The sequence below is a fragment of the Pristis pectinata genome, chromosome 6, assembly GCF_009764475.1.
Source record: "Pristis pectinata isolate sPriPec2 chromosome 6, sPriPec2.1.pri, whole genome shotgun sequence".
NCBI classification, from domain to species: Eukaryota; Metazoa; Chordata; class Chondrichthyes; order Rhinopristiformes; family Pristidae; genus Pristis; species Pristis pectinata.
Window position 1 is genome coordinate 84392592 of NC_067410.1, and position 17610 is coordinate 84410201.

Below are 17610 nucleotides of genomic sequence, written 5' to 3' on the forward strand. Positions count from 1 at the left end.
TGTCAGCTGTTTTAAGGCAAAATATTTAGGTCAGATGAGCAAAATGTTGCAATTTGATCGATTAATACATTTAAACATGGGTAAATTTAAACTAACCTGCCCTGTTGAAAAGCTGCACGAATTGTATTGACCACTGCTTTGCAGCGCTCTGATTTAATAGTCTATTGAAGTAAAATCAAGCAAACATAAAATGGGTGGCAGATAGGATCCTTTTAGTTGCTGTAAGTTAGGTTAAGCCAAAATTACCCTCTTAATGTTGTCAGTCGCACTGTCATCAGTTACCTCTGGATCCACAAACCATTTCACTGCAACAATCAACACAAGGTTCTAAAGCAGACATGATTTTATGAACCGTGGTTAGTTACCACTGAAAATATCTTGAAGAAGTTTCATTTGTTTGTTCAATGGATCAAATGATGATTTGTTCATTGTTTAAGAACTTTATTGTCTCGAGGGCAAATCTTGCCTTATAACTTCTGACATGGTGGAAGGGTGAGAGAGATTTTGTTTTTGACAAACAACAATGTACCACGTATTCCATTTCATCATTCAAAAACCAAAGACACATATAGGTAAAACACTGGCAGTGTAGTTACAATAACATCAATATTTTATAGATATGCAATTATTGTTCTCCAAGAAGCTCCAGATGATTTTGGGGGCCATTTACATCATGATTACATCAAAACCCATTTAGCCCAAGTACCAGATAAAGCACATTTAAATCCACCTTTTTCCTATTCACTGTTCACTTGCCCAAGTAGAGAGCTTCTCACCAATTTATCAGATTACCTGAAGCAATAAAATTATTTAATGCTAAATGATCAGGATTATTCATTGTTTACCTGTTAATAAATCTAAGAGATTGCATGGTAAAATTAATTGCAAGGCTTTTAATAATTGGTTTTAAATTAAGCACTTAAACTCTCTTAACATGAATGTAGATCTTGATAAATTAAGATGCTCACATTAACCTAGATGCAATGGTTCATAAATTATGAAGTCTACTTTACCTCACAGTATTCCCAAATTCAAATTCTTCCCAGGCTGCTGCTCCTGCATCTTGTTCTAAAGTTTCAGTGAGATACCACTCTTTTCTTGAGGACCCTTTCCAGTCATCCCATCTTCTTTCCCATTTTATTACCCTTCTCAAGAACTTGCCTGGACTCCTTCACATTTACCACTGCTCTGAATACTACAAAGCTAGCATTTCTCCTCCTTTTGAAAAAGAAAATGTGGTGTTTCTTCATTTGAAACCTACTCATAGTTTTGCACATCTACTTATATTTCATGTACAGTTATTATTAACAGGTCTGTGGGTACTTGCAATACACAAAATATTACTTCTCAATGCCATGTTGTTAGCACAATTTTGCATCAAATTTCCCTGCCCCTTTATAAATTATTGTTTCCTATTTCATATTGGAATCTGTTTACTGCCACTGTTTCTGGAATGCACTGCTGGGGGTGGTGGTAGAGGCCGATACGACAGGGTCCTTTAATAGACTATTAGATAGGCACATGGAGGAAAGAAAAATAGAGAGCTATGAGAGGTGAAGTAGAGAGACAGTTAGATTGAATGCGGATAAGGTTTATATAGGTCGGCACAACATCGTGGGCCGAAGGGCCTGTACTGTGCTGCACTGTTCTATGTTCACTTATTTCTTTCTTGCAGTACCCTAATTTTACTTCTCCCAGCTCCTAAATGGTCAAAGATTTTCTGGAATAACTTTATTTCTCTGATGCCTGAATTGCAATTAATTTTGATGTGAATTATACCCCATAACATAAACTCAAAATGTTAAATAGAATGGGAATTAAATTGAATGACACTGGAAAACATGCATTGAGATTGCAAAGCACAGTTAATTCAATATGGTGCTGGTACCATATTGAATCAACTCAGACTCTACCTCAGGAAATTCATATTACTTGTCCATTATCATGATTTCTGTGTTGAGCTAGCACTTGCTAAGCTGTTGATTGCCATGCACCTTCACCATGGAGTCTATTTTGTATCAGTAAGTTTAATCAGACTTGTGCTAATCAAAGGCAAAGTTGAAGGTGAGATGCACTGCAGCTTGAACAGGAGCAGAAATCATTCTTTTTAGCTTGCTGGGAGACAAAGCAGATCATGGGCAAGATTGAGCAATCCACATTTTCCGATAAAGCAGTGGATGCCTTGATTCACACCTGGGGGAGGCCCTCCAGACACGTTGTGGATGGAAGGAATGTTGCCCCGAAAGCACAAAATAAAAGTTAGCATTCAGATTTAGCAAGTAATTAGAAAGCCCAATGGGACATTGGCATTTGTTATACGGGGAATGAAGTACAAAGAAGGGATGTTTTCCTTCAGCTGTTCAGAACTTTAAATGAGACCACTGTGTATAGCTGTGGTCTCCTTATTTAAGGCAGAGTATGCTTCCCTTGGAGGTAATGCAGATAAAGTTAAGCAGAGCATCTCCAGAAAGAGCGCAGTTATCTAATTAAGAACTATTAAACAGCTTATATTTTACAGAGTTCAGAAGAATGAGAAGTGATCTTATTGAAACATTCAAGTTCGTGACTGTCAGGGTAAATGCTGAGGGATTGTTTCCTCTGCTGGGGGAAATCTACAAGATGTGTAGCCTCATCATAAGAGATCACCCATTTAAGACTGAGGAGGAGTTTCTTCTCTCAAAGGGTTGTGATTCTAGGGAGCCGAGATTGATAGAGCTTTGGACGACTGGAGAATTGAGGATTATGGAGAAAAAGCAAGAATGTGGAGTTGAGGCTAAGATCAGATCAGCCATGATCTAATGGAATGGTGGAGATAGCTCAGGGGCCCATTTGATCGATTTCTGCTCCTATTGCCCTATAAATGAGATGCAATACTGCCAAGAGCTTAATGATTTCATGCAGGTGACCAAGGCCAGTGAATGGATCGAGGTTTACAAACTACACCAAACTCTCAGCATTCACCAACCAAAAATCAATCAGGAATGGAACTTCATCTTAATGTGCCTAACCTCACCATCATTACCACTGTTCAAAGCCTCACACCCACAGCTTGCACAAACTTCACCACGACATGCACATCATTCATAATACATTGCACTGATACTCATTAACACACATACTGCTCACTTCAAGGACTAAGTGGCACTAAAGCTGTGTCAGTAGCAATAAATAGACAGGAGACATGCAAGGATGAATCAGTTGAAGGAGAGGAACGAGTCCTAACTGCAGCAGCCATTCCAGAGACCATGCAGTGAAACAAGATTGAGGCCATGCAATTTGGCAGTAACGCTCCCAAGACTTCTCCCAACATCTCTAAATTTAAAAGCTGAAGAACACACATGCATTTTTTTCTTCCGCAACCCTTCCATAAATAACCCTAGTGACTTGCAGTTAGTTGATCATTTACAGTCACCAGTACAGATAGTCATACTTTATCTAAACGTCAGATTAATAAAATTTGTAAACCAGATGATACCTACACGATAGATCCTGTTCAAATCAACAAATCCTTTCAAGAATTTTATTCTTCTTTATACCAATCAGAATCCCCTGAAGATCCTACATCAATGTATGAATTTTTAAGAGATCTGAAGATTCCCCAACTATCTTTAAATGAACGTTCTACATTAGATGCTCCCATTTCGGAGGAAGAAATAAAGAAAGTAATATTTTCAATGAACTCGGGTAAAGCACCCGGCCCTGACGGATATACAGCTGAATTTTTTAAATCCCTTTCTGATATTCTTGTTCCCTGGTTAGCCAAAATTTTTAAAGATGCCTTATCAGTGGGTAAACTACCACAATCTTTCTATGAAGCAACTATTTCTTTAATTCTTAAAAAGGATAAAGATCCCACTGATTGTGCATCTTATAGACCTATTTCTTTATTAAATGTAGATTCAAAAATATTTTCCAAAATATTGGCCTTTAGACTGGAAAAGGTTCTCCCACAAATTATCTCTGAAGACCAGACAGGATTTATTCAGAATCGTTATTTACATTTTAATATCAGGAGATTAATGAATATTATATATACCCCTTCATCCCAAATTCCAGAATGTGTTGTTTCACTAGATGCGAATGGGAATATCTATTCACTACACTTCAAAAATTTAATTTTAGCCCTAAATTTATATCTGCGATTAAAATGATTTATTATACACCTATGGCTTCATTACTTACTAATAATCAAAGATCTCCTTTGATTAGGCTTTTTCGAGGTACTAGACAAGGTTGCCTGTTAAGCCCTTTATTATTTGATATTGCTTTAGAACCCTTGGCTATTGCACTTCGGGACTCTTCAAATGTATGTGGCATTACTCGCGGACAGATGATTCATAAGATATCTCTCTACGCCGATGACCTGTTACTTTATATTTCTAATCCGGACGAATCTATCCCCGCAGTACTATCACTACTAGATCAGTTTAGTGTTTTTTCTGGCTATAGATTAAATCTTAATAAAAGCGAACTTTTTCCATTGAATATGCAAACCCCAATTTATAGCCAATTACCTTTTAGATTGGTAACTGACTATTTTATGTATTTAGGTGTTAAAATTACCAAGAAACATAAGGACTTATTTAAAGCTAATCTATTGCCTTTAATTGACCATGTTAAACAATTATTTACTAAGTGGTCTCCACCGTCTTTATCATTGGTAGGCCGAATTAATGCGATTAAGATGAATATTTTACCAAAATTTTTATATTTATTTCAAGCGATTCCAACTTTTGTCCCGAAATCTTTTTTTGACACTATTGATTCTAAAATTCTTTCATATATTTGGCAGAATAAAAACCCAAGGTTAAGTAAGAAATATTTACAAAAATTAAAAAAGGATGGTGGTTTGGCCTTGCCTCACTTTAGGTTATACTATTGGGCAATTAATATTAGATATTTAATTTTTTGGATATAAGATTCTGATGTAATTCAATGCCCCAAATGGGTATGCCTTGAGCACCAATCAGTTCTTGACTTTTCATTAGTTTCTATTTTAGGTGCTTCACTCCCTTTTGCACTTACCAAGTTAAGTAAACATACGACTAACCCAATTGTTAAACATACAATATGAATATGGTTTCAATTTCGTAAATTTTTTGGATTGAATAAATTTAATTTGTAAAGTCCCATTCAATCTAATTTTTTCTTTCATCCATCTAGAGCTGACTCAGCTTTTTCCATATGGAAAAGGAAGGGAATAGTATGTTTTCGGGATCTATTCATTGATAACTGTTTTTCATCTTTTGAACAATTGTCTAATAAATATAATTTGCCTAGATCACACTTTTTTCGATATTTGCAGATTAGAAATTTTTTAAAAACTACTATACTCTCTTTTCTGATACCTTACAAAATTGAGACTAAGGAAAAAATTTTAGGTCTTAATCCTTATCAGAAGGGCTTGAAAGCAATAATTTATGATTTAATTATGAAAATTCATCTAGAATCATTAGACAAAATTAAGAATGAATGGGAAAGTGAACTCCAGACATCTATACCTACAGAGACTTGGAAGAAAATTCTTCATTTAGTCAATACATCTTCAATGTGTGCCAGACACTCGTTGATACAGTTTAAGGTAGTTCACAGGACCCATATGTCCAAAGATAAGTTAGCTCTTTTTTATAACCATATAAATCCTATATGTGATGGATGTAAATCGAATGTGGCTTCTTTGACACATATGTTTTGGTCCTGTCCTCTTCTGGAAAAATATTGGAAAGACATTTTTAACATTATTTCAAACGTATTGAAGATTGATTTACAACCTCACCCTATCACTGCAATTTTTGGATTACCAAGGATAGAGTCTGGCCATTTATCTCCTTCTGCTAACCATATGACTGCTTTTGTTACATTAATGGCCAAACGATCCATTTTGCTTAAATGGAAGGATCCAATACCCCCTACTACTTTTCAATGGTTTTCTCAAAACTATGTCATGTTTAAACTTGGAAAAAATTAGGAGTGGTACTGTTGATCCTTCGCTTAAATTTGAAGATATTTGGAGTCCATTTATTCAATATTTTCACATGATGTAGATCCCCTTTCAATAACTTTCCAACTTGGAGGAACGGACTTGACGACATAATATTGCTCTGTTTCTACTGACAAATTTTAGCCCAGTTTTTTTTTCCTTTTTTTTGTTGTTTTTTTAAAGTTTTTTTTTGTTTAGTTTATATTGTTTATAATTTTTTTTTAATCGATTTGGTTTTCTTTAAAAAATTTATATAATAAATCTTTTTCTTTCTTTTATATTATATTCATTTACTAAGAGATCGTTGGATCAACAGATTTTTTTATATTTTATTGTTCTTTATGATTATATATGCTGATTGTTATCCTGATCTCTTTGTATTACATGTATAAATATTGATGCCATATATCAATCTGTATTAATTTGAAAACTAATAAAAAGATTGAAAAAGAAAGTACAGATAGTCATATTGTACATATAGAGGTTAGTTTATTGGTGGGATCTGCGTGTGAGGAGTCACCAGGTATGAGAGTTTACAGCCAGGGCAAGGTGAAAGAGCTGCCCAAATGGCAGCAGTTAGTGGCCATGACCACATATTAGTTCTGCTGCAGACCCAGATGAGGAATTTAATGGGGCTGGTGATGATGAGAAAGCTGAAAACATATGTGTGGCGTAATGGACCATGGAGGAATCCAGCAACAACCTTGCACAAGGCTTTGTACAAAATCTGCAGTCCATCTTTTCCAGCACGGAAGTGATGGCCAGCACATTTCAGCACTGGTTAACTCAACCATCAAGCGACACTCATTGGCTGATTCTTCAGATACCGCACCACAGCAAAAGCAGAATCCACCCAAAGTCTGGGCTTTGCAATGGAAGCTTAGACTGCTGCCACTGAGCTGCCAGATACGGGTCTTCAGAAGTGGCTTTGAGGGTGTCATGGCAACTATTCTCTAACTTAAATGGGTGCTGGGGATAAGGGAGTGACTCTTAGGGAGCATGGATTTGCTGCCCTCTCTCAGGATCACTGCATTTGTAATCTCACCACTGCCAATCCACCTGCCTCTTTGTTCCTGTTGTTCTGCATTCTGCCAGCCAGGCAGACTGCACCTGCCCGCAGTGAGATGTTGCGGTTCAAAACCAGGTCTTCCAGCCCAGGTCATGGGCACCTCCCAGGACAACACCCACTGAAAGTCAGTAAGCTTTCCACCGCCATACTGCAGCCACTGGGGGTGCATTAGGACAGGTAAAGGCACCTAAAAGGCAGGGGGTAAAAATGGTGGATGCTTTTTATGATTTTCATCTTCCGATGTGTATGTATGTTTGGTTGCTGACCTGACATTGGCTTCTGTTTGCGAGTGGTTCATGAACACTTTGATGATCAGCGACAGAGGAAAACCAGAAAGAACATAGAACATTGCAGCACAGTACAGGCCCTTCAGCCCACAATGTTGTGCCGACATTTTATCTTGCTCTAAGATCGATCTAACCCTTTCCTCCCACATAGCTCACCATGTTTATTACACACAGAGAAACAGCATGCAGCATTAACTTGCATACTATAAAGCATATTGTAACACAGAAGTGTATTCCTGCCTCACCAAAGTAGTTTGATCTACTTTGCACTCAGTAATAAGGAATGAGAGACAAACAGGCTGCTCGAACATCCACTTAGAACTAACTCCATCATCACAGGAAGCTACAAGTCCACAGCAGGATTTGTGTTATGTATTTAGAGATAATGTAGTTAGTTCAGGATGGTCTCCATGGCAGCAGGGATAACTCCCTAAGGCTGTCTCCATGATAACAATGGGCACGTTCACAAAGTCTATGATAACATGTTGGCAATGACGTAAACCTGTTGTCTTAAGTGCGGGCGATTGGGATAGTTAATTAACAGAGCATGAGATAAGGGACGCAAAAGGCCTCTGAAGCAATGTGGTTAGAGGAAATGATGAGCCTGCTCCTGGTGCCATCACCATGGTAACTAAGGCCTTAATTGAACAGAGGAATATTTTAGGGATGAGACCATCTGACCCCTGTCAAAAGCAGTGTTCTTTATTGTAGGCAAAATTTTTCAGTACCAAATCCATTAAATGGATTGATGTTTCTAATTTGTACGAGGAGGTGCCTTTTTCTTAGTTAGCTGATTTCTTTAAGTATACTGAGTCTTAGAACGAATTTTGAACTACACACCAAAGTTTAAAGCTTTAATTGCGGACATCAGTATTTTGCTTTAAGAAATTAGAGAAAAGTTAAAGGTTTAAGCTTAAATTCAGTTCCAAGTAAATGGGCCTTGGTGGGTAGTTAATTAAAAGTGCTTGAGATATGCACCAAAGTCCTCTGGAGAATTTTGCTAATTGGCAATGGTGGGCTTGCTCCTGGTATCATCACCATGGCAACCAAAACTTTAACTGAGCATAGAAACCATCAGACCCCACCCAAGGTGATCATGTGGCTTATCATCTTGGGTTGGTCAAATAGTGGCAACTATTTGGTGAAGATGCTATACCCAATCTCCAAATGTGTATTAAAATGCCATGCTTTGTACAACTGGAGAGAGTACAAGGACTACATCCTCAGGATAAATGGATCTTTTCTCTCCCCAGTGGCAGGAAACAACATAATTCTCTATATGCCCATGTAATGACAGTGATTCTTTTGCTCTGCAACACATTTTCCCCCATCCTTCCTTTCCACCCACTTCCATTAGCTGGAAAGGGTGCAGAAAAAATAAACAAGGATGTTACTGGGACTAGAGGGCTCGAGTTATAAGGACAGGCTGGATGAGCTGGGACTTTTTCACCTGGAGTGTAGGAGGCTGAGGGGTGACCTTTTAGAGGTATACAAAATAAAGAGGGCAGTAGATAAGGTGAATGCTCAGTCTTTTTCTCAAGACAGTGGAGCCTAAAACTAGAGGGCACAGATTTAAAATGAGAGGGGAAAGATTTAAAGGGAACCTGAGGGGCAACACAGAGGGTGGTGGGTATGTGGAACAAGCTGTCAGAGGAAGTGGCAGAAGTGGGTGCAATTATAACATTTAATAGATATTTGGACTGGTGCATGGATAGAAAAGGTTTAGAGGGCTATGGGCCAAATGCAGGTAAATGGGACTAGCTTGGATAGACATCTTGGTTGGCATGAATGAGTTGGGCCAAAGGGCCTATTTCTGTGCTGTGTGAACCTATGACTATTATTTCCGGCAAGGGATGAGCTTGCATGATTGCAGTATACACTAGACCACAATGAACCTGGAGACCTGTGTTACTGTATATTGCAAGGTTCCTCTGAATCATCACTGGTAGTGAAAGTGTTGCTTCAAACAAGTTGCAGCACAACTTTCATCAAGCTCAATGTGTCTTGGTGTGCATGGGTGAAAACTGGAGGCAAAAGTCAGGTGGTCTGGGGAAAGCCCTCATCTGCTGGTGGCTCAAATATACAGAGCACAGCAGAATAAACGCGTCATGACTGGTTCCAGGACACCATGTCCTCATCATCATGCGTTAGGCAAGATCAGACACAAGAAACACTCACAGGGAATGGATGTGCTAGTTCTGAATTCAGACGTGCAGTTAAAAGCAGCCTGCAAAATTAAGGATGAAAATCAAAATATTCATATTTCTGAACACTGGGCTTTGCTGAAGTACAGGTGACAACCCTTCCTCCTGTCACTCTGATCCCATACACTTCTCAAACTGCCAAGAGGATTGGAAACAGCAAACAATACCTTAATCTATTCAGCTATCTGTAAACCATTGAGCAACAAACAAGGTAATCCCTTTAAATTCTGCAAATCGGTGGGGGATGTTTCTCTTGATGCTAAAAATGAGATCCTCAGTTTGCATTGAACACATGGACCTAGAAATTACTCTACACTTTTTTTTGGCATTAAGACACTGTCATAGGTAGTCTGAACTGGTTGTAAGATTTGCATTGATCAAGAACTTTAAATGTGAGTTTCAAAGAACAGCATTGTTATGTTTTTCTGTGTAATGTCACACTGAAAGTGAGACATTCCCTATTGATGCACTGCAAGTTTTTGCTGTTGTTACAATGAAATGCAGCAGGTGCAATGTTTGCAGCTTGCTCTTACAGTGACATAGCTCTATACAAGCAACATCGTTCCAGCTACAGGGAAGTGTGCCATTGAATGAGAAGATGCTGCAGTGCTGGAAGGGCAATGGAGAGAGTCCTCCCAGAGGTAATTGGACCACGGACAGGCTGCTGAAGAATGGATCTGCTATGTTCTTTGTACAGGGGAGCCAGGAAGACCCTCCAAGGCCACAGTCAGGCATTTTTGGTAGGCAGTTGTTAGCAATGTCTGTGCATGGATACGGGCATGGTCTCCATGCCCACAATTGCTCTGCCTGCTCCAGTGGGCTGAAGAAAAGGTGGATATTGTCCCTTCTCCTCGAGTACAGAATTTGGATGAGCCCCTGATGCAGCAGCGGGCATCAAATTGTGACAGAGATCAGCAGCCTGGAATGATCCCAAAGCAGGGAAACAGAGTAGCCACATCCCTAATCTCCACCGGCAAAGCAGTTAAGGCACATGTGCAAAGCTGTATTTGAGTTGTAAGAGAACACAGATCTGAGCGAGGATAAAGAATACAGTTTGATTGTGCAGTTCTTTTGATTTTCAACCAGATTTTATTCAGCCTATTTTGCCTGAGCTTGTTCCAGTTAAAGACTCAACACCTGACCCGCATCCTTTGATGGGCAGTTCCGAAGCACTGCTTCCTCTGCACACTGCTCATGCTTAATACTGAGCCTTCCTTACAAGGTCACTTCTTTTTCTGCACTCCAAACTGACCACACCTAATGCTTCACTTGCTGAATGGCAAAGATATGGACAGCAGGCAGCAGGAACATCACAGACAGCTATGGGGACCACTTGGGAGAACGCACGAGAAGGTTACCCAAGACCTTATCCACCCAAGGGTCCAAGCTCATAGCTAGATCTCTTTGATGAGCAATGTCTACAGATATAACAAATCACCAGAACATTTCCCACTGCAATCTGTGATCTTAAATACAACCTCACGTCTTGACTGCATTGCCCCTAGAGGTCACGGTCACTCTTTACCTCCTGAAGTCAGGATAATTCCTGCCTGCTGCTTGCTACATTAGTGGTCTGAAAAGACTGGCTTGGCCACCTTGCGTGCAATTCTGGGCGCTATAGAAAGGACGTTAACACCTTAGGTAAGGTTCAGAAAAGGTTTACTCAAATAGCTCCAGGGACGTGGGACTTCAGCAACGTGAATAGATTGGGGAAGGTCAGGCTGTACTATTTTGAGCAGATAAGGCTGAGGGGAAATTTGATTGATACATTATGCTCAAAATTGTGGTCTCAACAGCAAACAAAGAGACACTGTACCCACTGTCAGAAAGGTCGGACACCAGAGGGCAATGCATTAAAGTGATTAGCTAAATAACATAGGAAACACAAAGGCAAATGTTTTCATGCAGCGATGTTATCTAGAATGCACTTATTGAAAGAATGCTGGGAAAAGAAGAAGTTCAGAGAAAACCAATATAGGGAAAGAGCGAGGGAACTGAATCACTCTTACATGAAGCTGACACAGGCTCAATGAACTGAATGATCTCAGTTCATCCTTTTTTTCTTCTAATTACTAGTTTTTCTGAATCTAAGCATTGTGGCAATGCCAGTATTTATTGTCCAGCCACAAACGCCCTTGAGAAAGTGATGCTGAGCCACCTTCTTGAACTGCTGTAGTCCTTCTGAGGGTGCTCCTACAGTGCTGTTTGGGAGGGAGTTTCAGGATTCAGACCCAGCGATAATAAACAAATTATTATTTCCAAGTCAGAAATGTGTGTGCTTTGCAATGATGGTGTTCCCTGGTGCCTGAAGCCCTTGTCCGTGGAGTTAGAGGTTGTGGATTTGGCAGGTGCTGTTGGACTAGCGAAGGTGAGTAACCATGTTATATTTAGTGGAACGGTACACGTTGCAACCAGTTGGCACCAGTAGTGGATGGACTGACTGTTTAGGGTGGTGGATGGTGTACCAATCAATTGGGTTGCAGTGTCTTGTGTGATTTTGGAATTCTTGGAATTGTTCATTGAGGCAATTGATCCAGCTTTCCATCACAATTCTGATTTGTGCTGTGTGGTAAGTGTTTAGGATGTCAGGAGAAGAATCATTCACAACAGTCCACTTGCTCCATTTGACGTTCTGGTCAATTGTGATGTCAGGATATTGATAGTGGAGGATTCAGTGAGGGTCATGTCACTGAATATCAAAGGTAGCTGGTCGGACTCCCCTCTATTGAAGATCATTGCCCTGGCACTTGTGTGGCACAAATGCTATTTGTCTGGCATCAGCCCAAACCTGAATGTTGTCTATAAGATCATTGGTAGGGAATTTGCAATCCATCCCTAAATGCCCCTTGAACTAAATAACTTGCTAGGTTATTTCACATGGCAATTAAGAGTTAACCACATTGGTGGATCTGGATTCACACAGAGCCTGGTGGGATTAAAGGGGTTTAGATTAATTTTCTTAAATGGTATCAGTAAAAAATGGGTTTTTACAACTTGATAGATACAAGCTTTTTATTCCAAACGTTTAAATAATTGACTTTAAATTTTCCAACATAGTGAGATTCCAATTTCTATCTCTGGAGCAATAGACCAGATCTGTGGATACTAGTCCAGAAACTTAATCACTATGCTACCTTATTTGTACGTAAACATTCATATGCTAGTACGTCCATCTCAGTACCTAAAAAGGTTTACTGTAAAGAACCTTCTTATAATTTTCATCTGCAGTACGTTGTCCAGTATGCATTGAGGCAGTCCTCATTTGATAACCTTCCTGTTAATGTCAAACATCTTTTAAAATGTTGATGTCATGACGTAACTACACTGAAGCAGAAGGTACTGAGCTTCCTTTCAGTGCATTTTGGGGGGTGGGATGCATTGCAGCAAACAGTATGTGTCTGAATTAGCAATTAAACTTCATCTGAAAATTATAGTGAAATTGGATGACTGAGTCTACGTTTGTCCATGGATTAAATAAACAACAGAGGGTAGTTTAGTTTTTTTTAAGAAAGCATAATTTTTCTTTATGTAGGATGGTAATTCTTCACCCAAAGGGTGTAAATCTTTGGAATTCTCTAACTAAGAGGTTCAGTCACTGAGATTGATAGATTTTTGGATATTAAGGGAATCAAGATGTTTGGATATTATGGGGTTACTGCAGGAAAGTGGCACTGAGTTAAAAGATTGGTTACACATTTATTGAATGGAGAAGCAAACAGGAGGGGTCAATATCTCACTCCTGCTTCTACTTCTCATGAACACATGAAAATTTAAAGGAAAAGGAATGAGCAAGAAACCAGTAGGGAGAAACTGCAAGAAGATAGTGTGTCAATTAATCACATAACAGACCAAATATTGATCTTCATTTTTAAATGAGATGCCTTGTATTCTTTGTGAAAAAAAAACTTTCTGACATTCTTGCTGGTTCTTGCAACTGCATTAAAAAAATCTTCATTTATACAGTACAGTAACAGGTCCTTCTGGCCCAACAAGCCTGTGCCATCCAATTACACCCATGTTAATCTACTAACCCATACGTCTTTGGAATTTTGCAACTTAAGAAATCTCTGCCAATTTTACCTGCTGCATTGACTGCATAAAATGAAACACTTCCATTGCATCTTTATATATTCCAATTACATAGTTATGAAATACACACAAATAGCCTTCAGGCCCTTTGATGCACCATGTCCGTGCTGACCATCAAGTACCCAGATACATCAATTTCATTTTCCAGCACTAACCCATAGCCTTCTATGCTTTGGCAATTCAAGAGCTCATCCAGATACTTCTTAAATGTCCTGACAGTCTCAGTCTCCACCACCCTCACAGGCAGTGCACACCAGATTCCAACCATCCTTGAGTGGAAAAAGAGTCCTTGAAGCCCCTCTAAACCTCCTAGCCCTCACCTGAAACATATGCCCTCTAGTTTTAGACAGCTTTTTCTATGGGGAAAAGTTTCTTACTGATCTCTCTACACCCCTCATAATTTTGCAGCTCTCAATGAGGTCCCCCAACCCCCAGCTACTTCCACTCCTACAAAAACCCAGCCCTTCCAGTCCCTCCTCATCACTGAAATGCTCCATCCCAGGCAACACCTGGTGATACTTTCAGAACTGATGGACAGGAAAATGGAGTCTACAATGGGTAAAAAGCAGATTGCTGCCTATTCAGAATCCCTGAGAGCCCACTCAATTGACATCGTCTGACAGCTTTCACTGATTGAAGGCTTAAGTAACGTGATGATGAATGGAGGAGATCTGGACAAGACATTTGGCTCAGAAACTGTTCAGCAACTCCAAAAAAAAGTGTAGTGTGGAAGATGGTATTAACTGAGAGGAAAGTAATTTTGCACATATTTTGGGCATCTTCACACCCATCAAGAAATTCAACTCTCATTTTTCAACAGGAATTTTGTTCTCCAAGCACTTTCTCCCCCCAGCATAAAACACGCCCAGATAATGTCAATATGCAAAATTGACCCATAGTGACAATTTCACATTCATCCAAACAATGACTATTCTTATTTGCTCACAGAACAAACAGGTTTTACTAACTCAGTTTTCCCTGAAATTGTTTCTAAAGGGCTGGAACTCAAACTGCATTCTTTGTCTTCACTGAAATATGCGATCTCCTGCAACCTTCATTATGTTCCTTGACCACTTTGTCCTCAGGATCAGGGACTTGGTCACTTGCAGCTTCTCAGCCTGAGGATCATCCAAGTTATTGCTGTTTCTACTGCTGATCTCTGCTACAATTCAGTTTGCTGCTCACTGCTACAGAGGCGAGACTCTACAAACTCTTTACTCATGGAGAGGAACCTTCATCTACTTTTCCTGCAGCCTACTGGAGTAGGCAGAGTGGGTCAGACATTGGAATATTGCAGATTTCCACGAAGTGCAGTCACTGAAAGACCACCCCGGCAACGACCTACCCAAATGGCTGGCTGTACTTCAGGAAGGTCTCCTTGCACCATGAACATGCCTCCTGTAGCCATCATTCATTGATAACCTGTCTGTCTGAGTCCCTCTGACTTCCCAGCAGTGCTCTCACAACCCCTTCTATCATCCTGGCAGCCATTCATTCAGTAGCAACACTCCCAAGTAGCTGGAAGAGCGTTGCTGAAGACCATAAGACATGGGTGCAGAATTAGGCCATTCGGCCCATCGAGTCTGCTCCACCATTTGATCATGGCCAATTTATTTTTCCCTCTCAACCCCATTTTCCTGCCTTCTCCCCGTAACTTTTGATGCCCTTACTAATGGAGAACCTATCAACCTCCACTTTAAATATACCCATTGACTTGGCCTCCACAGCCGCCTGTGGAAATGAATTCCACAGATTCACCACCCTCTGGCTAAAGAAATTCCTCCTCATCTCTGTTCTAAAGAGACATCCTTCTATTCTGAGGCTGTGCCCTCTGGTCCTAGGCTCTCCCACTACTGGAAACATCCCCTCCATGTCCACTGTATCCAGGCCTTTCAATATTCGGTAGGTTTCAATGAGATCCCCCATCATCCTTCTAAACTCCAGTGAGTACAAGCCCAGAGCCATCAAACACTCCTCATACATTAACCCTTTCATTCCTGGGATCATTATTATAAACCTTCTCTGGACCCTCTCCAATGCCAGCACATCCTTCTTTAGATATGGGGTCCAAAACTGCTCACAATACTCCAAATCTGGTCTGACCAACACCTTATAAAGCCTCAGCATTACATCCTTGCTTTTATATTCCAGTCCTCTTGAAATGAATGCTAACATTGCATTTGCCTTCCTTACTACCAATTTAACCTGCAAGTTAACCTTTAGGGAATCCTGCACTAGGACTCCCAAGTCCCTCTGCACCTCCAATTTCTGAATTCGCTCCTCATTTAGAAAAAAGTCTATGCCTTTATTCCTTCTACCAAAGTGCGTGGCCGTACACTTCCCTATGCTGTATTCCATCTGCCACTTCTTTGCCCATTCTCCCAACCTGTCCAAGTCCTTCTGCAGACTCCCTGTTTCCTCAACACTAGCTGCCCCTCCACCTATCTTTGTATCATCCACAAACTTGGCCACAAAGCCACCAATTCTGTCATCCAGATCATTGACATATAGCATGAAAAGTAGCAGACCCAACACCGACCCCTGCAGAGCACCCTGAGAAAATATCACCAAAATGGTGGTATCTTCCTTTCAGAACTGTTTGCAAAGACTGCATCTACTACGAACTGCAGGAACTAGCAACACATCAGTCAGGAATGCAGAGCTGAAACTGACAATATCAGATTTACTTTAGCATCCCAAAGGGAAACCCAGCAACACTATTCTGTGAATCTCACAAATGAAGTTCTTGCTTTTTATGCAACTTCCACAATCACTGTTAGGGTGACCCACAGCAATACTTTAATGCCATAAACTCCTCAGTATGGAGCGATTTCCTGGCTACCTTCAAAACTAGAGGAATATAAGATTTAGTGACTGCAGCAGATACCAGGCTGGCATTTAAGAACAGGCCAGATAAGTGGCTGAAGGAAATAGTGATACAAGGACAGAATGGGCCCATGAAAGATTATGTGCCTTTCATGTGTAGGATGAAAGCCAACATAGATTAGTTAGACTGAATGGCTTGTTTCTATTTATAATGTCTATAATAAGATATACTTTTCCAGTGTCAGATTGCATTCTATACACAAAATTTCGATAATTGAGCATTAATGACATCAATATACAAGGTTATTATATACTAATTGCACACTAATCATCATAAAATTTATTTATAATTTCCATAAACAGAGGCTAATTATATTGTTTGTTGCATATTGATCTCAAATAAAACACAATATACTGGATTGTTACTGGGAAAATATAATTTTAATTATTATTAGGGAGATTCCTTTTGTCTTGTAATACTTATGCTAATGGTCACCTGCTGTGTTTGAAGTTGTTGTTCGTGAAACTCTGTCAGCTTTTGCTTCAAGTAGAAAATCATCAATTGATGGGCTCAGGAGGGGTCGACTCTCCTGTTGTTCATTCACCAGCTAAAAATAGAAATAAAAGCAGCAGTCAAACAGAGGAGGATGCAGGGAGGGCGGAATTATAAAATTAACTTTCATTGAAACTGATTGATCAATATTTAATCATTTCAAATTGGGCTGCCATTTGCACATTCTCTGGAAATGTTTAGTCATAAACAGACCAGGTTTTCATTTTATAGAACTAATCAACGTGACTTAAAAGAACTTTAAGCAACACTGAATATTCTTTCATTCACAGCACTGAAAGAAGCAAGGGCAGGAACAGGCGACGTTGCCCCTCAAGCCTGCTTCGCCATTAAATAGATCTTGGCTAATCTGATCTTGTCTTTAACTGCACTTTCCTGCCTGTTCATCATAACCCTCTACTCCCCTCGCAACCAAAAATACATCTAGTTCAGCCATTAATATACTCAAAGATTCACCCTCTTCAGCTGTCTTGGGTAGAGAATTCCAGAGAATAAAAACAATCAAGTAAGGGTTCCTTCCTCATTTCCATCCTAAATGAATGATCCCTTATTCTTAAACTATGCCCCCAGTTCTAGATTCCCCC

At 39.7% G+C, this 17610-nt stretch overlaps 1 protein-coding gene across 2 annotated transcripts in view; it reads right to left on the bottom strand.

Moving 5' to 3' along the window:
• pex5la (peroxisomal biogenesis factor 5-like a) overlaps window positions 1–17610 on the bottom strand; it is a 125084-nt gene that overhangs the window by 29740 nt on the left and 77734 nt on the right. For both annotated transcript variants that reach the window (XM_052017955.1, XM_052017954.1), the window contains exon 3: window positions 16952–17063. In XM_052017955.1, the coding sequence (XP_051873915.1) occupies window positions 16952–17063 (112 nt within the window). The remainder of the gene's footprint in view (window positions 1–16951; window positions 17064–17610) is intronic.